At 34.2% G+C, this 26,663-nt stretch overlaps 1 protein-coding gene across 3 annotated transcripts in view; it reads left to right on the top strand.

The window, feature by feature from the left end:
* Positions 1 to 26,285, top strand: part of SH3GLB1 (SH3 domain containing GRB2 like, endophilin B1) — a 38,842-nt gene extending 12,557 nt beyond the window's left edge. Inside the window, exons 4-11 of one of the 3 annotated variants that reach the window (XM_082674687.1) lie at positions 2,017 to 2,150; positions 3,599 to 3,691; positions 7,178 to 7,216; positions 14,452 to 14,541; positions 14,928 to 15,028; positions 20,823 to 21,051; positions 21,438 to 21,564; positions 24,614 to 26,285. In XM_082674687.1, the coding sequence (XP_082530813.1) occupies positions 2,017 to 2,150; positions 3,599 to 3,691; positions 7,178 to 7,216; positions 14,452 to 14,541; positions 14,928 to 15,028; positions 20,823 to 21,051; positions 21,438 to 21,545 (794 nt within the window). In that variant the 3' untranslated portion in view covers positions 21,546 to 21,564; positions 24,614 to 26,285. Of the gene's footprint in view, positions 1 to 2,016; positions 2,151 to 3,598; positions 3,692 to 7,177; positions 7,217 to 14,451; positions 14,542 to 14,927; positions 15,029 to 20,822; positions 21,052 to 21,437; positions 21,893 to 24,613 lie in introns of those variants that run through there. The other 2 variants (XM_082674686.1, XM_082674688.1) reach the window with 2 other exon arrangements.
* The last annotated feature ends 378 nt before the right edge of the window (positions 26,286 to 26,663 follow it).

The following is a 26,663-nucleotide window of genomic DNA, read 5'->3' as shown; positions in this document are numbered from 1 at the left end:
TGACAAATGTAGGTGACCACTAAATATATACAGTGTAACTTAGTATTTAATATATTTAAGCATATATTCTGAGAATTCACATCTTTTTATGTCTAAATAGGTATTCCCATTGAATCTTGCAGCACCTCTGTTGTACTTTTTGTGATATATTGCAGTCTCTGTTTACATATGTCTCTTCTAGTTGATTTTTCTTTTGTAAGCTTTCTTGAGGATTTATTTCTATAATAAAGTACCTGGCACATACTAAGTATTTGAACTAGTGCTTTTATTACCCAAGTAATGTCAGTACCACAAAAATGTTAACAATGGTTATCTCTCGATGTTTGGATGACATTTTATTTCTATTTTCCTCATATACTTTAAATTTTCTATTACGTTTCACAGTTATGCCAGCTTTTTTTAGTTGCTGTAGTGACTTTTTTAATGTATAACTCTGAAGCTCAATTATATATGATTACCCCTCAAATCTAATTTTCTCAGAACATAAGACCATTTCAGATTTCTATAGCTTTTTTCCTGTTTTTCATGGCTAATAATTCTTTTTATTAAGACTTCTGCAAGAAATTTGTCCTTATTTAGATATGAAATGATAGGTAAATTAAGTGATTTTCTACGTATATAGTTCTGATTTATGAAATAGCACATAAATTCTGGGACTAAATTAACTTAGTTTTAGTAGTATTTATGTCAGATGGAAATAACCTAAGTACTGTGTAACGAATGCTATTAATCCATTAACTGGCTTATAGCTGTACAACTTTGAAACTATTACATTGTGTTCTTCAAAATATAATTCTTTCAGAAGTCTGAAAATGCTTAAAATTTCTATACTTTGACTTCTAAATTTTAACTGTAAATTTTACAAAAACTTTATATATCGATCAGATTTGTTATTGCCTTCTTGTGCCAGACTCAGTTAGATGCTGGGGTCATAAAGGTACGTGAAAACCCAGCCCTTTCCTTCACCAAGCTGAAGACCTAGTGGAGCATGAACATTCAGAAAGCTTCTAAATTTTTTCCTTTTTAACCTGCTTAATCTGTTTGCACTTCTAATAATTCCATTGAATGTACCCTGATTATTTGAATTGAGCTTTGTGAATCTATTTATTAATAATTGATAATAGTATTAGTAATAGATGATTAGTATTAGTAATAAATTAGTATTAGTAATTGAATATTTCAGGAATTGGGCTAAACACTGTACAATATATGTATTAGTAAATCCTCACTTATATCCTACTTGTAGATTCTATTATCTCTGTGTAAAGACAGGGAAACTGAGTCTTAGAGAGGTTACATAGTTCATCCACAGCTAGTAATTCAAATGTAGATCTGTATCCAGAAATTGAGCTCTTAACTACATTATATTATTACCTTCCTTATCAATCAGATCTAATTTTATCTGAGAATGAAGGAATTAAGATCCACAGAACTAAAGCTTATTAGAGGTAGAACTGGAAGTAGAACCAATCTTGTGGTTCTCTTTCTTTTTCTCTATTTTCTACTGAATTTGTCCTATTTAAATATTAGGGTATATGTGCTGCAAAACATAGGTTTTTTTTTTTTTTTAACTTAAGATACAAATATATACTCTTATTTATAGACACGAGGTAAGTGTATAAATACAGAAACAAAAGAATTTTGACTTTATCTACTTATTAAAATATTTTAAGAATTATACTTTTATAAATATATCTACAATATTTGAGCTGTGACCATAAGTATTTCTTAGTGTATCTGTCCTCTTTTGTCCCATTGGTAGAGTTGGTACAATAAACTATGCTATGATAAGGAGTTCACCTTTGTCATTTTCATTTTGATATTTATAATCTTAAATTTACTTTCAAAATAAAACTACCTTAACTACAGTTAATTTTATTTGATTTTTACTTAAGTAAACAAGTAACAACTGACTTTAAGGAGATCAAATGCTGATTTATCTTAACATGATTTTCTGACATTACCAGACAATGGTAAAAAAAAAAAAAAAAAAAACCAAACTTTTTTCCTTTGCAGGTAATGCACTTATTAAATGTGGAGAAACACAAAAACGAATTGGAACAGCAGACAGAGAGCTGATTCAAACATCAGCCTTAAATTTTCTCACTCCTTTAAGAAACTTTATAGAAGGAGATTACAAAACAATTGCTGTGAGTTGGAAAATGTTCATTTTTTTAGTAAAATAATTTAGGTATATACTTAGTTTTTAATGAATAATTTGCCCTCTTAATGACTTTGTAGATGTAGCAGATTAGAAAAATTAAATAATCTAGTTAGATGCATATTCCAGCAGAACACAAAACTAACCAAAATAAAGGACTATTAATGATACGGACTCCACTTTTGTGTCCCTGTAGTGTTATTGAGGTGTCTTTACATCCATTCTTGTTCGTTACCAGCACTAAAATCTATAGCGAAGTTCCTGGAATGATTATTAAAATACGGCACAATTTATCACCACAGTATAGCCATATAGCTGTTCATTTAAACTGGGAGCCAGAATCCCAATTACTGGAAGCTATATTCCTGGCTATTAGCCTTTCTGTCTTTTTGTATCCCTAGAAGTCTATTATCTTCTTTTCACACAGCTGTGTTTTATTGCTGAAATAAAGAAAAAAATTTCACTTTCCCAAACCTAATCTGTTAATCTATTATTTTTTTGGTTTAATTTGTTTTTTGAGTGATGGAGAGTGGAGTTCTAGGTGAATATCTTTTTCCTAAGATTCTTGCAAGACTTCTCTTTATTGTAAATACTACTTCAAACTTAAATTGAAGATTTCTTATTACAAAATATTATTGAAACTCAATATGTTTACAATGAATTTGTGAATAAAAAGTGTTTGACCTGAGACAAAGGAAAAACCACAAAGCTGAAATACAATTGAAAAGATATTAGATTGTCAATAGGATGATATTTAATATATGAATTCTAAGAACTAATAAAGCAAACAGTGAATTCTTATAAACTTATCTGTTATAAAGAAGCTTGATGTTCCCGTGAGGAATTCTAAGATATCGTACTAATTCTAAGATATCATACTAATGTTTGTTCATTATTCATTCTATAAATTTGAAATTCTGTTTTCGTAGTAATAGAGTTGCTTTTGTTGCTGTGGCACAGAGTTTCAAGGAGCTTTGCCCTGGGCCCTCTACCTTCTTCACCATAGGCGCTTCCTAGATTATCTGTTGAATAATTCTTTGTTGTGGGAGCTATACTGCATTATAAGATGTGTAGCAGTGTCCCTGGCTTCTACCCAGTAGATGCTAGTAACATCCCTACCCCAATTGTGACAACAAAGAAGATATTGCCAAATGTTCCCTGGAAGGGCAAAATCACAGAATATTAAAACTAATATTCTTCTGTTTCTGCCATCACCTGCCATCTTTCCCAGATATCTAGAATGTCTCTATCATTTTAAAATTGGAAATAGTGAGAAAATGGAGTCAGATACCTGAATCGTCACTTTATAGCCAATTTTGTAATCATAGATCTTTATCAGATGATTCATATATTTAATGGAAAATAATACCTTAAATGTGTATGCTCTTACTGGATTTTTAGCATCATTAGGCTTTTTTTTCTTTCCTATATTTATAGAAAGAAAGGAAACTATTACAAAATAAGAGACTGGATTTGGATGCTGCAAAAACCAGACTAAAAAAGGCAAAAGCTGCAGAAACTAGAGCATCAGTAAGTAGTGTTTTTTTTAATAGAAGAGTATTTGAGGTTAATAACTTTAAGACTTTTAAAAGGTTTCACTCATATAACATGCAAGCTGTAATCTATCATTAAAACTAGAATATGACTTTAGAGTATTGTTTTTGTGTTTTTAAACAAACTTTTCAGAACTTAATACATTCAAATCAGTGAAAAGTAGTCATATCAGGAGGCAATATTCTTATTTTAGTGATATACTTGTTGCTAAAAAACAAAAATTATAAGAGCTCCTAAAGCTGTGTCATATTTTTTGAATAACCTCAGCGGTGATGGAAAATAAGTCTTCTGGAAATAGATTTATTATATTTGAAATAGAAAAACAGATAGTAATTAAGGTAAGAATGAATCAAGTTTGAGAATGCTTATGTGTAGCTTAAAAATTAGATGTGACTCCCTTTCCACATGGGACTCAAACTGACCGAAGGAGTTGTCACCAAGAATAGTTCCAAAACTATTCAGATAGCAGCAACATGGAGTCCCAGGTGGCTATTTTGAAGGGGGAGGAAACCTGTTTGGATAAATTAGTTCTGGTATATTTTTTATAAAAATCAATCTCAGAGTAGTCTTTTAAGACTAAGTGGGTATATATTAAATATAGTAGTTCAATGATTTTATATATATGTATATGTGAGGATATATATATAACTTTAATAACTTTAAAGATTTTATTTATAAGCTTCTGATTTAATCTAATATTTATATAGTTTATATCTCTTTTCCAAAGTTTGAAGAGATTAATCAGCTTGAATTGGAGCACCTTTAAGATAGTACAATATAAACAAGTATGAATTTATTAGATGAAGCTAACAAGTTCATTCTTGAGCTAAGGGATATGTGTTGTTAAGAGACGTGACATTCCCACTGCCTTCTGTTCCCAACTCACTACCACTACTATCGTCAAGAATCATTGCCTTAGGAGCATATTACCATGGTGCTCGTAGAAGTCTATTGTGGCTCTCTTGTTTTGGGAAAGAAAAGGTTGAGACTTGGTTTAGAGTGAAATTTAAAACTGGTAACTTGGTGTTGGACAGTGTTGTCTTATGAGATTACCCAACACCTTATATGAGCAGAATAAATTATTTTCTTCTAGACAGTTCTCCTTTTGGAGATTCTGTATTAGCAACTGCTGTAGAAGAGCTATCTTTGACAAGACATTAATTTCAAAATCACTGGCTAGTTCACCTCAGAATTTATGATGACATCATCATAAGGAACGGCTTAACTTCCCTAAACAAGCTTTTTGCAGAATTAGAACTTTACAGATGAATACCATAGATGGCAAGAGACTCTAAATTAGGATATTAATTTCTAAGTTGCTAACAATAAACTTATATAGCAAAATATGAATTGGTTTTTAAGATACAAATTTCATAATCAGAAAAAATGTTAAATAAGGATCATTTGGAAATAAATGTTAGAACAGAATATCTTTATTTGAAATGTCTATATGTGCCCAGTGATTATGGAATAAGAATACAAAACTTTCTTTAACAAACACTATTACAGAATAATGATAGTCTACATTTTACTTGGAAAAGTGCCAGAGAGTTCATAAATTTAACAGTATACCAGGTCCTATGTATTCTAAATTATTTTACCACTGCTATTAAAATGTGTAGGAACCAAATATAATAGTAGACAAATTTTGAGAGATAATTCCTTTTGATATATCCAGAAAAGATGTTGACAGATTTTCTGTGCTGTGTATTATTGAGGACAAAATTTTTTCCATGAGAATTTACATTTAAAAATAAAAGTTTATACAAATGAATTTTTCAACAATTACGTTTGTACACAGCTTTTCTAGAATTTATATATTGCATTAAACAAAATTTAACTGTAGCCAAATATTAAAAATATTAGTCTAGACAAAAATTCACATTTCCTGATTTTAGTTGTGTTCTTTCCCTCTAGATAACAACTTGTTTTTCTTCAAACTTTATAGCAGTAAGTCTGAAATACTTTGGAAAGGAAAAGCCCTCTTAGTTTGTTATCACATAAAGCCTTGAGGCATGCCTATATTTTGTGATTTTTTTTCTCTGTATTTCTCTTCCGTTTACTTGAAGAATACAGAAAAATTGAAACCACTAGGAGTTTGTTTTTCCTTTTTTTTTCTTCTTTGACACATTTCCTGCTCCTAGTTGGTGGCTGAGGAGGTTACTCTAACCTCAGACTTTCTTTGATTTTACTTCTTTGTAAATTTCCTCGGATTGTTTTGTGACTAGTTGTTCCTCTGTAAGTAAGATTTGGGACCTGTGCATGTCAGCACTTTTTTAAAAATTTGTTTACTAGTTTCTTGTGACCTGTTTTTAAATTCTAGATTTACTGAATGCTAATTTTGTACAAGGTGCTTTGCTGAGAAGGAGTTCATATATAAATAGTGCAAAATCTCTGCTGCCCTCAGTTTACAATCTGCTATAGTAGATTGAATTTTTTGGTGATTTTGCCATACCAGTAAAATATTTCTGCCTGTATTCAATATTGCTACTTTACTAATCTGTTTTATTAGTTAATGTGTTGAAGAATGGTAAAGCAGCATCAAAGACATTTCTCAAAAATATACCAATTGAGCAGAAAAGAGAAAACCTCCCTGAATATTTTACAATGAATAAAGTACAGCTTTGAAAATAGTATAAAACTTATATCAGAGAAGCAAAAACAAATATAACTTATGCATTTAAGTTATAAGGCACTGACATTTTTAACCTAACTTAGTCTATATAAACTTTTTAAAAAATCATTTTAGAGTGTTGCTAATGGGAAGAAAAAAATCATCTGGTTTCAAAGCTCTCTGATACTGAGAGGTTTCGACGTCTGTTACTTTTGGGTATCCAAACATGATGGAAAATACATTTTCAAGTAACATAACAAGTATGTCCCTCTGCCCACTTAAGCATTTCCACAGCAGTCTATGTCTTTAATCTGCAAACTGAGTGAATTTATAGCACCATCATATAACCTTAACTTAAATGTACATATATTAGAATTTAAAGTTTATTAAAAATACAAGGATTGACATGCCTTTCATATATTTCTTCAGGGTATGCTAAGACCTGTGAGACTGATTGAAAGAGAACATGGTTGAAGGCATCATACATTAATAAAATAGAAATGATCTTTGAATAGGGAAATTGTGGGTAGGCAGAATGGCTTTCATAGGTAAAAATTTAATAAAAATTTAGGAAATTGTAGCAGTTTTTAAAGTGATGCATTTTCCCTAAGTAATTCTAATTTAAAATCAAGCATCAACCATGTTTTTTATCTTTGAAAATTCAGTCTTTTGAAAAAATTGAACAGGTACCATTATATGAAATTCCGTAGCTGGATTTTTTTTTTAAGTAGAAGACCATTTTATCGGTTCTTAATACTTGTTTGTGTGTTCTTTAGTGTGCAGAAGTAACTTGTTTTACTGTGTTCATTGGTATAATGTGTTCTTTGTCTCTTACCTATGCACTTAAGCAACTAAACTCAGCACGCCTTGAAGGAGATAACATTATGGTAAATTTCTCTTACATGCTCAACTTCCTGCATGTAAAATGGCTGAAGGTTTGTTGGCCTACCGTGTTTTCTACATCTTGAATAAAGTGCCTTCTCTTGCTATTATCTACATATAAAGTTTAAAGTAGTTGAAGCCATGCATTCATTAGTCTAACAAAAAATACAGAGAATACTAGCTGAAGAAATATTGGAACTTGAAGAAAAGAAATTGTGTTCTAATTGCCAAATTCAGCTGTGCCAAATTAGAGTCTGAATATATACACAAATACATAAATATTTACATGTATTTATACTACACATAAATATATAGTGCCTTTTATACATAATAAAAGATGTTAATTTAGCTGGCACTTCATATTTTCACTGTTGGCAAAAAAAATTAACAAAGTTTACTTAACTTAAAGAAATGTATAAGATGTACAGATTTACTTTGCTCCACAGTACCTTCAGTGTTTACCTTAATTTTCACCCAAATTCAGCATAGAATTAATTTCTTCTGCAATTCCAGGCCAAGACAAACCCCAGTAGTTTAGGTATTTCTGTAGTGTGGAAGCCTGTCCAGTGTTAATTCACTTAGGAGAGTTGCAGAATAGTGATAGCTTTGAATTGGGAATGAGAATTATTCTGTAATATCCTTTGTATATTATTGAGCTTGATTTGAGGAAATTTTTGAGATGTTAAGTATTTTTAATTTTTTAACAAGATAGAAATCTGAACATAGTCCCAAAATTCATAAATGTTAGCCAATAAAGATTTATAGATACAGTGTTTGGTATAATACTCCTGGGTGTATTACTGCCATAGAAGTAGCATAGACTCTGCCGTATAAGTAATAAATAATTGACAGTTTTTATTTGTTAAATCAATTGACTACTTTTATTTCATTAGCACTGAACTAAAAGGAGGGGAAAAAACATGTAATAGAAAAGATTATTGTACAGAATATGTAAAATGCATTTGTTTTTTTAAACTACTATAATTATTGAAGCCCTGGCTAAATTAGAGCTTTCCTTAGATAGCAAGAGAATGCATTCATTTATTTTCATTGTCCTATCTGTATGTAGGTAAATGAGAACTGTGAAACTGTTTCAGTCATTGGTAATTTAGCATATAAATCATATATTTTTTTTAATCTTAGGTAAAAATACCCTAAACAGTTAGCAAGACTTTGTTTCATTTATTAGGCATTTATTTTACTAGTTAGGTCATCTACTTATAGTACGATGTATTTAACTCTGGTAATTTCAAGTTCATTATATCTCAAGTTCATTGTGCCCCCCACCATGGCTAAATCAACATTTAGTGTCCATTTATCCTTGCTTTATTATAACTTACTAAAATTGCAGAATTTTGGACCTAAATGAGAAATTAGAAATCATATACTCTAAACCTCTCATTTTACTGATGAGAATACTAGAACTGAGGCATTAAATATTCCCAGTTTTGGAAAACTGTTATTAAGTTATAGAATTAGTATAAGATTCAAAAATCAATAGTATTGATACATATGAAGGCATACTTTCACAGTATATTAAGCTCTACTGATTTAATTATTACTGTGTTTAATCTGTTAATGTGATTCTGGAAAAAGAGAGTATGCCATGTAAATTAAAATATTTACATTTTTCTATAGTAAGTTGTAGAAAATGTTAAATTCCAACTTTCATGCTCTATATTTTTCTCTAATTTTTAATGCTGGCTAGATTTGGGCAGAGGAAGTGACAAAAGTAAGTAAATCATTAAACTACAGAATTATGAAACAAGAATTTAATTGTCATTTATTCAGTAAATCTTTATTGGACAACAACTATGGGGCCAATCACAGTCTTTGTTACTGTATCTTATAAAATCTGAAAATTATTATGGAAAGCTCAGATCTGTTTGGCTAGTAGTAGTTCCACAGAGTAATAGAACAATGCTGCAGAGATGTGGTTTGCACACACTCTAATAAATACTAGATAGCTGTTATACTAAGTGGTAATCCTTACAACGCCTTGTCAGAAGACAGTTTTTAAATAATACTTGGTTTATTCATATGATAATTATATAAAATATAGTTAACACAATGTCCTATATCTTCAGGGAAGTGAATATATATCATGTCACACAAATGAATTTTCAAGGTAACTGAAGCTTGTTCTCTACAGCACTAAAGCTAATATTTCTGTCATTTTAGTTGAAAATATTTGTAAAAAATTAAATACCGGATAGCATATATTTAACTTCATTACAGTTAGTCATTATTATGAATATCCGTTATTGTACTGTGCAACCGTTGGATCCTTTGTTTTTGAAGTATGTTGTCTCCTCCCTCAGTGTCAGACTGTCACTTTGAGAAGCTGTCCATATTACTGCTACTGCCAGTCTCTCTGCCTGTGCTACCATTTCTAATCTGTTCTTGGCTGGGAGAATACCTAAAGCAAGGAATAAGGAATAAAATTATGACTTTAGTGCAGATTTGTTTCAAGTGCTATTTGAGGTCTTCAGAAGCATTTTTAATTTACTTCTCATGTTCAGAATCTGACCGTGAGTTGAGGACAGTGCTGGGGATTGAGGGCAGGTATTAATTGGGCCCCTGAATATTAAGTAGTTTTACAAACTTCAACTTCTTATTTTCTGACTTTGTAGGATTGCTAACTATACAGTCTTGTTTCATGAATAGGTTGTGGAGCATAACTTGGAAATCCAATGTGAAATTCTTGACTTATGCTCTCACCCCTCTTTGTGGAATCCATTCATCAACTTAGTTATGGTTACACCCTGGCCTCTGATTTCTTCCTGAATGTCTAGCGTGAAAAGGGGGCAGAGTAACGTAGAAGAGAAAATAGGTTGATCAAGAAAGCCAGGGTCTCTTCCACTTTGGTTAGCATACAGGTACACCAAAAAATTTCTGATTTGATTCTTCAGTTTCTACAAATTTTGGAAATAGTTGATGTAATGGCAAGAAACTCATGAAACATTATGTTTGTATATGTGAAAAAAGCTTAAAATATATCAAAATGGATTTCTGGATATATTTTTCCTGTATTCTCACTTCTGTCATTTTTATAATTTAAAAATGTATAATTTAAAAACTGCAGGGCTTCCCTGGTGGTGCAGTGGTTGAGAGTCCGCCTGCCGATGCAGGGGACACGGGTTCGTGCCCTGGTCCGGGAAGATCCCACATGCCGCAGAGCGGCTAGGCCTGTGAGCCATGGCCGCTGAGCCTGTGCGTCCGGAGCCTGTGCTCTGCAACAGGAGAGGGCACAACAGTGAGAGGCCCGCGTACCACAAAAAAATAAATAAATAAATAATAAAAATAAATAAAAACTGCATATTCCTGGAATATTTTAAGATTTAAGCCCCTAGAAAAAGTAGGTAACACTGACCAAGATTGTCATAGCAAATGCCTCAGAAGCTTGGCCAAAATTTCTGGCTTAAAATAAGTTGCCCAGTCCTGATAAAACAAACCAACCAACACATTCTTGCCCTTTTTCCAGCTTACATCCTAAAAGAACTCTTCTTGCTTCTCTAACCCAAGCTATGTTCTAGATCAGTTAGCCCAGTAACAGTAGTTCTAAGCAGTAGAAGATCTTTTGCCTAGAACTCTGTCTTAATTGTAAAATTAAGTTGGGGAATGAGATCTTCTGGAGGACAGAATAAAAACTCTTTAAATTCATTGTCTTTCTTTAAACCCTTTTTGTCTTTCTAAAATGGATTATTTTCTTCCTAAGCAAATTAATTATGCTGAACCTAATTTCAGTTACCTCAGCCTCTCAGGTTAATTATTATGATCAGTTAAAAGTGTCAGAAGTAGAGGTGGTTTGGGACATTAGACTGTTTGTGGCCATCCCAAACATACACAGAAACTTGTTCAAGAAACAAGATTTGTTTCCTTCCTGTTATTTACCTTTTCTAAATATAAAGTCTAGATTGTACAAAAGAATGACTTCCTAGGCTTTGTATTATGGTGCTTTCTTCACAGTTAAATAATTAAATTTTGCTCAAACATAGAAGACTGATCCTTTGTCCTTAATGAGATCATTTTATATTTTTATTCAGTGTTTTTATTTTTTTTATAAATTTATTTTTTAACATCTTTATTGGAGTATAATTGCTTTACAATGGTATGTTAGTTTCTGCTTTATAACAAAGTGAATCAACTGTACATATACATATATCACCATATCTCCTCCATCTTGCATCTCCCTCCTACCCTCCCTATCCCACCCCTCTAGGTGGTCACAAAGCCCCAAGCTGATTTCCCTGTGCTATGCAGCTGCTTCCCACTAGCTATCTATGTTACATTTGGTAGTGTATATATATCCATGCCACTCTGTCACTTTGTCCCAGCTTACCCTTCCCCATCCCTGTATCCTCAAGTCCATTCTCTACGTCTGCATCTTTATTCCCGTCCTGACCCTAGCTTCTTCAGAACCTTCTTTTTTTTTTTTTTTTTAGATTCCATATATATGTGTTAGCATACAGTATTTTTCTCTTTCTGACTTAATTCACTCTGTAGGACAGTCTCTAGGTCCATCCACCTCACTACAAATAACTCAATTTCGTTTCTTTTTATGGCTGAGTAATATTCCATTGTATATATGTGCCACATCTTTATCCATTCATCTGTTGATGGACATTTAGGTTGATTCCATGTCCTGGATATTGTAAATAGTGCTGCAGTGAACATTGTAGTACATGTCCCTTTTTGAATTATGGGTATATACCCATGCTGGGTCACATGGTAGTTCTCTTTTTAGTTTTTTAAGGAACCTCCATAGTGTTCTCCATAGTGGCTGTATCAATTTAGATTCCCACCAACAGTGCAAGAGGGGAGGGTTCCCTTTTCTCCACACCCTCTCCAGCATTTATTGTTTGTAGATTTTTTGATGATTCAAAGTCATGTACCACAGTGTTCATTGCAGCTCTATTTACAATAGCAAGGACATGGAAGCAAATTTATTTATTTATTTATTTATTTATTATTTTGGGCTGTGTTGTGTCTTTGTTGCTGCGCACGGGCTTTCTCTAGTTGCAGCGAGCTGGGGCTACTCTTCATTGCGTTGCACGGGCTTCTCATTGCGGTGGCTTCTCGTTGCAGAGCACGGGCTCTAGACGCGCGGGCTTCAGTAGTTGTGGCACGAGGGCTCAGTAGTTGTGGCTCACGAGCTCTAGGCTCAGGCTCAGTAGTTGTGGTGCACGGGCTAGTTGCTATTTAGTGTTTTTAGCTTAAAAACATTTTTTCTATTTCAGTCTCAAGCTTCCTAGTCACTTTTAATCTGCTACCTAGCTTGCTTACTTACACCTTGTACAGAAATATTGCCATTTAGTAGACTTTCCTGCCATTTCTGCTAAAGGCTGTTAAATCAAATTGTACTTTCACAATCAAACCTATATGGAATTAGCCTCATTTGTTTCCGAATGCGTTTATTTTTGGTTTGCTGTGGTTACTTCTATCAATCAGAACCTTTCAACCAAGCAGAACAGTAAATAGTGCAAATGTAACACTGGATTGGTTTTCCTTAATACTTTTTTAGGAAGAACATTGATTGTTTTATTCCCCTGTAACTTTTTTCTGCTGCATACTAGCTTCCAGATGAAGCTTATTACTTAAGCCCTGTTATCAAAACACCATGTATTCTTATTTTGATCAAGTAAATTTAATTTTAACTCTTGACTTATTGAATAATTCAAGCTTATTTCCATAAATCCAGTCTAATGGTCAAGCCTTAGTCCTCTCTGCCATATCTTTTGCCAATGGTATGAGAATGATTATAGCAACTGATTATCTCTTTTGCTGCTACCTCATTGTTGACTATTTCACTGGGTTAGCTATTGCCACCAAAGGGTGAAGGAGAGGGAGATGGGGGTGTGAAAGGAAAAAGTTCACACCTTGTTTATATACTTACTACAGTCTTGGAAATACTGTAATTATTTGGATGGCAGGGGAGCAATTTATCCTGGAGAGGTAGTGGGAAATATCATTATAGTGATATTATCACCAATAGTAATTCCCAGTGGGGGATAAGCTAACTATTTTGAGTGACCTGTGAGATTTTATTTTTTCCTCCTCACTACCAAGCAACTCTGACTAAAGGTTTGTGAGGATGTTTTTTTGCCAGTACTTAACTATTTTTAGATTTTTTTTTTTTTTCGGTGAACTGTTTTTTTCCAGCACTAAACCTATATCAGATAGTTGAAGCTAGTAGTGGTGTGCTATTATGCACATGTCTTTCTAGCTCTGAGGTCAGTAACTTCACCTTGGTAGCTTGAAATCAGCTGTGGTAGGAGTATTTATACCATTGAAACTCAGCACATTGGAGCTTTTTTTCCCCCTTGGAGAGCCAGTTTACCAGCACACCATTGATTAAAGGTCACCCATAACTTGCAGAAAAACCCTAGCATATCTTATAGGTAATATTTGTGCTTAAGACATATTCTATGCAAAGTTTGGAAAGAAAACTAAAAAAGACATTTATGTAGGATAAAGAATCCTTTGAGGGAACCTAAGAGCTACGTCCCTAGAAACAAGTGTATGCTTGATAACTAAACCCATGAGGTTAAAGTCCTAGCTTCACTCTGAAGTTTTTTCATTTGAGATTGAAGCATATATAACTTCAAAGTAAAGTAGCTACAGTAATAATTGAGAATTTTTTGAAATAATTTATACAAGTAAACTGGTAATCTTAAGGTTTCATAAAATGTTACAAATTAGCAAAATTGATACTAGAAAATGTATGAAAATAGATTGACAGTCCCATAGTAGTTTTCCTAGGCTTTTATGTTTATGTCATTAAGCTTTGGCTTTAATAGATTCTTTTGAGTTAAGTACCAGTAAGGAGTCAGTTCTGTCTAGATTAAGTAACATAGAAAAGCTAAGTTCTGGAAACCAGGGACCACTTTAGATACAAAGCAGAATCAGGGAATTGCCAGATTATCATTTGGGGTTTGTTTGGCGGATTTTTTTTTTAACATCTTTATCGGAGTATAATTGCTTTACAGTGGTGTGTTAATTTCTGCTTTATAACAAAGTGAGTCAGCTATACATATACATATATCCCCATATCTCCTCCCTCTTGCGTCTCCCTCCCACCCTCCCTATCCCACCCCTTTAGGTAGTCACAAAGCACTGAGCTGATCTCCCTGTGCTATGTGGCTGCTTCTGTTTGGGGGATTTTCTAACTGTCTAAATGAATGTACATAAAATGGACTAAGTCCTCTAATGAGATTCTAAAACTGTGTTCCAATTTAAGTCTGAACAGGAATTAAGAATAACTCAAAGTGAATTTGATCGTCAAGCAGAGATTACCAGACTTCTGCTAGAGGGAATCAGCAGTACACATGTGAGTGTTCATTCATTGGAAATGCATTTGGAACAAAAGACTTTGATAGTCTTAGGGAAATTCTTGGAGGAAAAACTGAACTTCCTTTTCAGTCATTTATCAAGATATTTAAATTGTAGCACTTTTCAAGATACATGAAGAAATATTTTAAATTTTTGTTTACACCTCATCACCTGATGAGGTAGTTAGTTCTCCCACCATCTTCAAGTCCATTTGATGTTGTTTTTTGGTTTTCTTTGGCTAAACAGTTTGTTGTTGTAAATTGTAGTAAAATGATAGATACTGATGATTTACCCCGAGTACAGTGTCGTGCTCTGTCTTCCCTTAGCGTGTGCCACTTTAAGTAGATTATAGAGCTAAGAAGTGACTGTAACTTTCCTTTACAGGCCCATCACCTCCGCTGTCTGAATGACTTTGTAGAAGCCCAGATGACTTACTACGCACAGTGTTACCAGTACATGTTAGACCTCCAAAAGCAACTGGGAAGGTGGCAATTTCCTTTTCATACATGAAACTCCTGATAAGAGAAGAAATTCAGATTTTTTCATATGAACTAATAATAGAGGTGAAAAATAGAAGAATTAAAGGCTTTTATTAGATTACTTAGAATCAGATTTTTTTTTTTTTTAAGGAAAGTGATTATCACACTTCTGTGGTAACAAAGACATTTTGGGCTCTTCTGGCACAGAAAAATGTTAACAGGGGTGAGACGATAATTTAAGTGAATACCTTTTTAGTGCTTTTTAGATAATTTAAGTGAATACCTTTTTAGAACTTCAAAAAGCATTTGAAGTTCACTTTTCTCTTGAATACCTTTGCAGGTGGTTGAGGAAGATATAGTTATATTGACACTTAGTTGCCCTTAGAGGTAAACTAATTTGTACTTATTCATTACTTGTTCACTGTTAAAAAGATTTTAGAATATTCTGTAAGACCTCAAGCCCATTGATGTTATTATTTTGAGTGTGGTAATATACTTTACAGCACATATGTAAAGCAACACAGCTCAATCATTCGTTCTCAAATACTTATTGAACACCTGTCATATCCAAGCACTGTTCTATACTCTGGGATTATATCAGCGAACAGAACAGGCAAAATTGCTTACCTTTATGGAGCTAACGTTGTAAGGTGACACTGAAAATAAAAGATGTACAGGACAAACATGGTCTCTGCTCTCACAACGAACACTTAAAGCCTAGGTAGAAGTACAGGCCATAGGTGGACAGGCCATGTGATAAGTGGAAAGAGGAGTTCAGATTACTGTAAGGGACATCTAACTGTGACTCAAGTGAGTCTAGCAAAGATTCACAGATGAAATTATTTTAGTAGGAATAATCTAGAACAAGAAAGGGGCAGGGACAAATATTCCAGGCAGAGGAGGAATATGTATATGAAAGGGCCAGAGGAAAAAGAGTGTGGCAAGTTCAGGAAACTGACAATAGTTCATTCTGGTTGGATCATAGTGTTCAAATTTAAAATGGGATAGTAGATGTGGCTAGAATAATGAAGCCAGGTCATGTCATGAATGCCCTTTAAAATAAGTAATGATAAAGAGTTTGGAATTTACATAGTGAGGAACCATTAAAGCAGGGGAGTGATGTATAATATTTGAAGGAGGAATATCAAGAGAAGTTATTTCAAGGAATAAGGAGAAAAAAAAAACCCATCACTTTGGTCTTCCTTTCTGCATATTAATCCTTCAAAACTAGACCTAGAACAAAATTAGGCACATCCACAAAACCAATTTTAGATCTTAAAAATGAGTTGTAGTCTAATACCACTGGTTATTCTAATAGGATTTACAGAAGTATTTACACTTTTATATATTTGAAGTTTTGTTACTGGTATTAATATCTGAAATCAGAATACTACTCTATCCCCACATCATTACAAGTATTTTAAGCCCAGGAAGCCTTAGTACTTCCTGTTCACTTTGTCCTGATACTCTCACAGTGCAGCAGAGGGGTTGCTGTTGAAACCATTCATTCTTGAATTCTGCTTAAGGCCATACACATGCTTTGGAACTCAGCCATTCACACAAAATCTAGTCATTAATGTGCTGAGGTAGGTATTATTATTATCCACATACAGATAAGGAAACAGAAGAGCTAGTTATAAGATTAGTAAATGTGTTTTATTTTTAAATAATTGGAAAGTTTAACATATTGAGCTACAGTGGCAGGAGGTCTAGAGTTTTTTAAAGTTATTAGTAAAAGTTCTTAGAAGTTGAAGATGGCCTTTCAGGGTTTTTTTGTTTGGTTTGGTGTTTTGTTGTTTTTCTTTTTACCATTAATTTCCCAAAGTTGACATAGGTAGACCTCAGTGGCTAAACAAAAGCTAAATTATACTAGTAAATTTGAAAGTAAAGTAGATGGTTAAAGACTTTAAAAATCGTGTGTGTGTACACACACATACGTAGGGAGAGAGAACTTATCTTTTTTTTTTCTCTTCAGAAATGTATATATTTAATCACTGCCGAGTTCACTGAGGAAAGGATGCTAGGAAATGTGTTCTTAACTTTAGAGTGAAACTTGAATTAGAAATCATTTCTTTTTATCATTAGAACCCTTTTACCCATCAGAGAAACATTTGCTTTTAATTTTTACAGATGCCCTATTCTAGGCATCAAGGATACAATGTAAACAAAATAGACCATATCCCTGCCTTCATGGATCTTGCATTCTATTTAGGGGTAGAAGGGAGTAGAAAATCAATGTCTATGAATTATACAGTCTATTAGAAGGTGATAAATGCTATGGAGAAAAATACAACAGGGAAGTACCTTGGTTAGAGTAGAGGTTTACAGTAGTCAGGGAAGACAGATTGGAAAGATGTGAGGAAACAAAGCACGCAGGCATCTTAGAGATGCTCCAGAGACAAAGTACAAAAACTCTAAAGCAGGAACATAGCTGTATGTTCAGGCAACAGCAAGGAGAGCTTGGCTGGAGATTAATCAAGGAAACAGGGAGCGAAGATATGTAGGGCTTTGGAAGCCACTTTTTGGACTTTGGGCTGTACTCAGAGATGAGGAAGTCTGGAGGATTTTGAGCTGAGGAGTGACATGATTTGATTTTAACCTTTAAGAAGATCATTCCTGCTGCTCTGTTGAGGATAGATGTTAGAGGTCATGAGTATAAGCTGACAGACCTGTTCGGAGCCTACTGCAATAACTCGGTCAATAATCCAGTCAGGAGGTGACAGTGGCTTGGATCGGGGTGATTGTGATAGATGTGGTAGAAGTGCTCAAACCCTGGGTGTGTTTTAAAGGTAAAGCCAGCAGAGTTTGCTGACAAACTTTCTGTATATGAGGCTTAGAGGTGTCAAGAATTACTGCAAGTGTTTGGCCTGAGCAACTGAAAGAATGGAGTTTTGGTTAATTAAAATGAGGAATGCCCCAGGAGGAGCAGGTTGGGATGGGGAAGGCATGTAAGGTATATCAGGAGCCCAGTTTTAGACATGTTAAGTTTGAGATATGAAACATCTGAGTGGAGATACCCAATTTTAGGGTATACAAGTCTGGAAATTGGGGGTGGGGGTGAATTAGAGGTATAAATTAGAGAGTTGTCAGCAATATCAAGGATATTCAAATCTGTGAGACTAGATGAAATTACCAAGGGAGTTAAGTACAGGTAGAGAAAAACAGAGAACCAAGGGCTGAGCCCTGAAGTACTCCAACAAAGAGTTGAGGAACCAGCTAAGGAGGATGGTAAGGAATGAGCACTGAGGTAAGATGTAAACCAAGTGTGGCCTTGGAATAAGCTGTAAAAAATGAGGGGAGTGGTCCACTGTGACCACTAGATAGGTCAAGTGAAAGAGAACTGCTAGTGAACCATTGGATTTTGAACATTGCTGACCTTGACGGGTAGTTGTAGTGGAACAGTAGGAGCAAAAGCTTGTTCGTTAATGTAAGGGAATGGAAGGAGAGGAGCTGTGACAGTAAGTTTAGATAAGTCTTTCAAGGAGTTCTAGTGTAAAGAGAAACAGAAATGAAGCACTAGCCAGAGGAGAAAGTGGAGTCCAGCAAATTTTTGGTTTTTTTTTTTAAGATAGGAGAAATAAGAGCATGATTGTAATCTGATAAGAATGACACAGTAAATGGAGAAAATATAATATTAGAAAGAAAGGGAAGAATTGGTAGTGTGATATCCTTGAGAGGAGATTTTGTACACAGGTGGAAAAATTAACCTTAAAAAAATTAATCTTAAGAGCATAGATAGCTCATCTGTAGTAGGAGGAGAGATGACCAAAGCATGGAAGTTTCCTGATTTTTTTCTCCTCTCAGTTAAAAAAGAAAGCAACTTATCAGCTGATTATAAAGGTTAGGGGAGAAATGCTGGAATTTTGAGGATGGATGAAGGGGTATGAAATAGTCATCAGCAGAATGTTGAAAGTGGGTGGACTAGAGAAATGTAGTGTAGTTGCCAGGCAGCATTGTGGACCCACTTTAGGTTCCTACTCATTCATTGAGTGTGAGACTAGACTACATGGTTTTGTAGTTTTTTTACTGTCATAGTACATACATGGATACTGAGTAGATAATTACAGAGATTTTTACCAAACGAGTAGTATGAAGTAAAGGGCAAAGGATATGAAGGCATGTGCAAGGAGGTGATTATAATAATTTACCTTGGACACGAAGGGCGTGTTGGTAGGATGATAGATGGTAGGCCTGTGGAGGACTATAGATCCAGGATAGGCTTGTTGAAATGAGAGTACTAGGGGAAACAAGATGATGGTCAGAGAATGGGATGTTGGAAATTGATTATTGTAAAGGTTATAGTTTTTGGAATTGATATGGTCTAGATGAGGCATTGGGAATGGGTGGCTGAACTAGGTCAGTCACAGAATCACTGGAAGAGGAGAGCTCACGGGTCTGACAGGCCAAAGTGTTCAAATAATTGTCTACATGGCTATTAGAACCACCGAGAATTAAGATCCACTGTTAGTGAGCCAGGAGCTAAAATCCAGAAATAAAGGGAAAAGAATGAGACGCCTGTAGATGATTGCAACAAGAGATGATAGGTAGTATATAGTTGAATAACATGAAATTCAAAGATTAGGTAGGATTGGTTAGGGAAAGGAGTATAGGAATGGTAATGAGGAACGTGCAACTCCTTCAACATCCACCTCTAGGCTCAATGATAAAGGGAGTGTGGGAGATTAAACTCAAGCATCAGGAGGTGAATGGAAGGGTTAGAGAAGAGGTTAAGGGTACAGGGAAATTTGCTGCTGGCTGACTGATTTCCAGATGGCACAGGAGTCATAAAGAAGAAAACTGTTTTATGAAGGGATTAATTTCACCTACCCTACCAGATGAAGCATTTTATATTTTAACTAATGGATTTATTTAAACTTAAATATGAATTTTCATAGGATGTTTTTCAACCTTAGAAGTGGTTGGATTAGAATGATTATAGGCCAGCCATCTTATGCTGTTTTCCGTTGAGTATTATTGGAGAAACAGTAGGCTTACAATAAATTGAGAATTATCTTTAAACTATTTATAGGCACATTGATCACAGGGATTTCACTAATTCCTAATAAAACTTTTATTTTTCCCCTAAAAAATAGAAGACAAAATGAACTGTGACATTTTCCGTATTCTCCCATTCAGTCTTCATTATGTTAATTATCAGTCATAACATATTATTTGAATGTCCATCTCCTCACTTATCTACATGTCCATAAAGGAATGGCATTGTTTCATGTTTATATCTCAGCTTGTGGTAGTGATCTTGGACATGTAGATACTCAATAAGTACTTGAATGAACAGGAAAATGTGATTGGATCGATTTTATGAAAAAGAGTTCAGTTACTCAAATATTTCTCAAAGAATTAACTTGAGAAAACTTCATTCTTGTAGTAGTATCTAACATTTAAGTAAGTCTTTCATTGGTATTTTTATTTAACAATTCATAAAGGGAGGAAAAGATTAATGGAACATACTTATAGAAGGTTGTTGGAAATATCATAAACTCATTTTTCTGGAAAAAGAAAACCATTGTGTTTTTTAAAAACTTTTTAAAGTTTATACTTGTAAAGATGGCTTTGAAACAGACTTTCAAAGATTTTATATTTAAAAACAACCTGCATTTTCTCTAGTGTGATTGACCCTAGAGGGGTGAGCTGGATAGTGTACTTTGTCATTAAAATATTAGCATCCTCAAATCTTTAGCCAAAGTGAAGGTTGGTAGAAGGTAAACACTGCCCCCAAGTGGTGGTATACAGGAACTTTGGTCACTTGCAAATAGATAACTGGCCATTTTCTTTTCAACAGTTTTCCATCCGTTTATCATTGTAACAACAACCAGACTTCTGTGGCACCTATACCATCTGCTTCATCAAACGTGATTGGTTCTTCTCCCTTGACTTCAACAAGTGGCCTAGTAATCACCTCTCCTTCCAACCTCACTGACCTTAAGGAGTGCAGTGGCAGCAGGAAGGCCAGGGTTCTGTATGATTATGATGCTGCAAACAGTACTGAATTATCACTTCTGGCAGATGAGGTGAGTAATGTGGGTATAAAAGGAAAACTATATCATAGATTGACTTACCTTCCAGTATAACAAAATGCAAATTCCTCATTACTTATTTGGAAATAGTTTATTATGAATGTTTTCATAGATTACAGCTGGTTATATTAACATTTTATAATTTTTTAACTACTATTTTTTAACAAAATAGAACATCACAGAAATATTTAAAGCTTTTAACTGCTAAATCACTAGATTTCTAAAACTGTCTCTAATAAAATCCTTTATCTTTCACCAAATTGATAATAATGTTTAAATTCTTTGATAGTGAATAATTTATACTTTAAACAAATTAAGTCTGATTAGTTTTCTGTGTGTTTATTAACATAGTTAATAACTGGAAATGTTTTATTTTGTAGGTAATCACTGTTTTCAGTGTCGTTGGAATGGATTCAGACTGGCTAATGGGGGAAAGGGGAAACCAGAAGGGCAGGGTGCCAATTACCTACTTAGAACTGCTCAATTAAATACGTGGACTGTGAAAAGGTACACCGTATTTATATACAATTAACTCTTAATAAAGCAGGTTTAAGTATCTTTCATGTTAATGTCTTAAGAGACTGAAAAGAAAATACTAGCCATCAGAAACTGGCCTTTCTGCCAATAAAATTGCATGGTAAATATTTCATTACAGAATTTATGTTAAAGCTTTCATGCCAAGAACGTTTTCTTACAAAATTCTCTTTCTACTGAGGTTTCACTAATAAGTAGCTTCTACTTTTGAGCCCCAACTTAAAGCATAACTGTTTTCTACTGAATTTTTCATTAATGGCAAGCTTTTTCTTTTACGTAAAATAAATTTATTGTGAATTGATATGTGACTCATTTATTAGGTATAATTAATAGCCAAAGAATAAAGTTAAAATTTGTTTTTAACTGTTGGTTTAAAAAGAGCTCTAGGATGTAAACCTCTTTTGTAAAAAATATAATGTTTCTGAATGTTTTCATAAACAGAAATGCAGTTATACCATGTTTACCTTGTTTTCCAGCAGACATGGAATGATTACAATATTCTAGTTCAGTGAGTTATTTTGAGGGTTTTTGTTTTACTAAACACTACTGAATGATTTCTTTTAAGAGTAACTAGTCCTTGAGAAATACTACCGTATTTCTCTAGTACATTTGCATTTAAGGTTCTAAAACAGCTGGGACAAATTCAGTTCACTAAATAATGTTTTTAAGATTGTTCAATTGGTACTGTTTAATCCATAATCAGAATTGGATCTGTTAAGATACTGCAGTAAAGAGAATTTGTTCTTATTGAACAACAAATCCTTATAAAAATGGATTAGCACAACTGTGTTCATTATAGAGTAAATTGTATGCAAACAGAATACACTTTTGGTTACTTTGAGCCTACAAATAAAATGTTGAAAATTTACTAATGAACTTAGGTTATCTTGATCAGGCTCTCTAGTTATGAAACACATACTAATGAAATGATTAGTGATATACATGGAATCAGAAAATTGCTATTTAGACCACTGCTATGAATCAGCAGATTATTTCCATGTCAGGACTTCTGCTCTCATTTTCATTTATTCATTCTTTCGTCAAACATTTGTTGGGGGCCATGCACTATGCTGATCAACTGGGAATACGACCCTGAACAAGATGCACACAGTTCTTCCCCCTACAGATCTTAAAGACTGGTGGTAGATACAGAAAAATAAGTAAGCAATGGTCATATAACAGAATCGGTGTCATGATAGAAGAAATACAGGGTTAGTATGTTTCAGAGTTTTGGGAGTCACCTAATTCAGATTTTGGGAGTGGGAGATGGTTTGGAGAGGAAGTGTTCTAGGCAGAGGAAGAAGTTGTGACAGGCCTGGAGCTAAGAGAATGTAGCACATTCTTAAAGCTAAAAGCAGTTCAGTCTGGCTTTTGCATGCAGTGTAAAGGTGTAGTTAATTTCTTCAGGAAGTGTTAATGTGTCAAAATGATATTTTTCTGGTACTTTAAAAAATGAACACTTAGCACAAAAGGATATTTTTAAATGGTGTTTAAGAGTTCCTAATAAGAGCTTGGTAAACATGTTGGTAATTTAATTTACAGTTCAGATTTTAACAGTAGTTGTTACATTTCTGTGCTGTGAGACAAATTCCTCTGCAGTTTTACAGTTATACAAGATGCTTTGATTCACACTGTGAATTGCCATACTGTTAACCCCCAAAGCTGCTCAAGCTGGTTAGTTAGCTTAGAACCACTTGAGTGAAGCTTTTTCCCCCAGAAATGAAGCTCTGTGGCCAGCCTAGAGTACCATCTATTATGTTACATAAATCAAGATTTAGGCTTTAAAAGATCATACAAAAAAATCAGGTCAACTTTAATAGCAACTATAAATTAGGTTTATGAGAAGTAGAGTAGTAAAACGGAAAGAGTATGGGTACTGGAGTGAAATTGTCCTGGATTCAAATCCAGTCTTCCTCACATACTGTGCTCTTTGAGCTTCGACTTAGATGTCATATAAACTGCCATTTCCTTGTTAGCAAAATGGGGATAACAATTATGCCACTTTAAGGTTATTGTGAGGATTTTATAGCAAAAAATAGTGTTAAAAGCAGTTATAAAATAACTATAAAATCTGTAACTATAGATTTCTGACTATCTCGTATGTTAGATAATTTTTAGGGAAAGGCTTGGCACAGCAGAAACATGCTGTGAATATGTTTCCCCTTGTTAGCCCCTGTAGCTTCCTGACCTATCCAGACGGTTGGCCTTGTTTATGACTATGTACCAGACAGACATCTTCTGTTGCAATGCTCTGTTCTACTCCTTATCAATTCTATCCTCCACCCTCTTTAAATGAGACCCAGATCTAGGTTTAACCTCACCATAGTCAGTGTACATTTTTATCAGAACCTTCTGCTTTCCATCAAATGAATGTTGATTATAGTAACCCAATAATGTACAGTAGCCTTCAGTAATGTGAGGGTTCAAAGGTTATTTTGTGCCTTTGTCCACCACAAATTTGCCACAATATGTGGGCTCATTCTTATGTTTATTGTTTTTTATTTTAATGGGGTTTTGTTTGATTGGTTGTTCGGGGAGTTTTGGGTTTGTTTTATTTCGGTTTGGGCTTATTTTATAAAGTCACAGGTTTAATTTTTACTCAGGTAAAGGCCCATAGGTTCTTAGGCATGGAAGAAGAGCTTTGGAAGCCTATTAATTCATGGTGCAATTCAGAATTATTTAAATAATCTCTGTGCCCCTGAGCTTAATCTAAAGGGATAGTAATGTGAAGGATGCATTTATGAATGAAATAGTAAACTTGGAAATAATTGTAGGCTCCTTTTACAAACAGAAAAAAAGTGATTTTATTGTTTCTGTATTTGTCCTGAAGGTAATTAACCTAAAAGATCATTGCATTAAATTGTTTTTTATGGTGCTAATCAGAAAAATTCATATTGTAGGAGACTAGGTCCCAGAAATGGGAATGAGCCTCACTCTGAGTAATGTAAGAAATAAGAAACCTGAGTCCAGGGTCACTAGTGGGTTAGAGTCCATCCTCATAGTCTGCTGTTATCCTCACCAGAACAAAGGAACAGAATGAGAATGGAGGAGCTGGTGTTGGGAGGACATGCAGAAGATAAAGGATCACAGGACAAAAATCAACATCTTTGTCTACCCAGAGAGGCCTGGCTTACTTTCATGCTTTGTTGACAGTATTCCTTAAAAATATCTTCCCTAGCTCCCAAACACCTGAAAGTTTGAAATATGTTGCCCTAGTATGTGGCACTTCAAGTCTGGGTGAGAAGCCATAATAATAGATAGGAGACTTTGCAATTTGACCTACAGCCAGCTTTGCTTCAACCCCTTCTCCAGATGATTAAGTGGCTCTTACCTCATGGTGAGACTCAAATGGGGGTCTGTCTGGTGGTTGTCCACAGCAGAACTGCCCTTTCTCCCACATTATCCTAACGAGAAAGTCAGCTCAGCAGGGCAGTGGTTCTCAGTGTGGGACCCCCAAGACAGGCAATGTCAGCATCACGTAGGAACTTGTTAAAAATGTTAATTCGTATCTCCAAGTACCTTTTTTTTTGTACCTATTTGTTGTCTTCAAGGGGCTATAAAACTAGTCTTAGTTCTTCCATGTAACATTTTTTAAAATATTTCAAGACAAAAACTAAATTCTGATCCTCTTTACTGTGTTCTAGCACTAATCATAATTATATAGTTACTTTTAATAATTTATTTGTTTAGTATGTATCTGTCACTCTAGAGTGTAGGCTCCCTGAGATTGAGACTATTAATTCTTTTGATCACAGTTAAATTCCCAACTCTTAGCAGGAGACCTAGCATATAGTATGTACTCAATATTTGTCAAAGAAAGAAAGAATGCAATTCTTAAGTCTTATCCAAGCTCTACTGAATCAAACTCTGGGGGTAGGGCCCAGCATTCTGTTTTTACAAGCCATTTAGGTGATTGTTACACTCTCAAGTTTGAGACCCACTTCAGTAGAATAAAGAAATCGTGCCTTTTACCTTCAGACGTGCTATCTGACATTGCTTGAAAATTCTCCCTCCCTTCTGTATACCAACAACACTTCTCTCAAGTGTAGAGGAACGTTGCTGGGCTGTATTACAAGTGGGTGTGAAGGTATAAGGTATGCTTAGTGTGAGAAAGGGAAATATTGCTTGGAATGCCAGTACTTGGTTGCTATGGAGGGTTTCTAGGGATGGATCCCTTAGTCTGAAGAAGGGTAAGCACTACTACCACCCACATTTCCACTCAGCACAGTCACAATTTGACATCAAAGCTCCCTGACAAACCATTAAAGTTATATCAGACTAACGTGTACACCCCGGTGCTCAGGTTGCTAACTCCACTCTCCCTACTTCAAAGGAGACTTTTTAAGAATTGTTAATGCTTTTTTTTTAATACTACAAGTCATAGATGCATTAAAAAAGGGAAAAAAAGAGTATATAGTTTAAAGATAAAAATCACCTATAATTCCACCATCCAGGGAGAGCTACTGTTACTTAGGTGCATAGACTTCCAGATTCGTCTGTGCTTTTATAGATTGTTTTAAGTGGGATCAAGTTGTACATACTGTTTTGTAACTTTTTCACTTGACAATACCATGACTATCCTGCCATGTCAAAAATGTTTCTATATCTTTTTTAATGGCTGCATGGTATTTCATCTTATGTGCCACATTTTATTAAACTACTGTTTTCAGGTTGTTTCCAATTTTTCGCTAATAAACTGCTTAAAAGAATATTGTGTTGTTAAATCTTTTATGTGTTCTTAATATTTCCTTAAGGTGAATATTTGGAAGTAGAATTGCTAGTGTAGAGTATGCCAGTTTATAAAAGCTTTTGTCGCTGCCACTTTGCCCCTTAGAAAACTTATCGGCTTACACTTTATCGGCAGTATAAGAAAGTATACTATTTCTTTTTGGAGGACTTCCAACTGAATGTTCTTAGAACCTTCAGTTTAAAAATAAAGGGTAAAAGGAAGATAAAAAGACCCTGCAAAATTAAAACCAAGATCAGTCTTAAATTATTCTGACATGACATCATTTACTGTTCTACCTTCTGTTATGTATTTTGTGATACTTTGGGAATGATTGTACTACTGG

This window comes from Grampus griseus (assembly GCF_964374135.1).
Source record: "Grampus griseus genome assembly, chromosome: 1".
NCBI classification, from domain to species: Eukaryota; Metazoa; Chordata; class Mammalia; order Artiodactyla; family Delphinidae; genus Grampus; species Grampus griseus.
The sequence above is the reverse complement of the archived record's forward strand: the minus strand, read 5'-3'. Positions and strand labels throughout refer to the sequence as shown.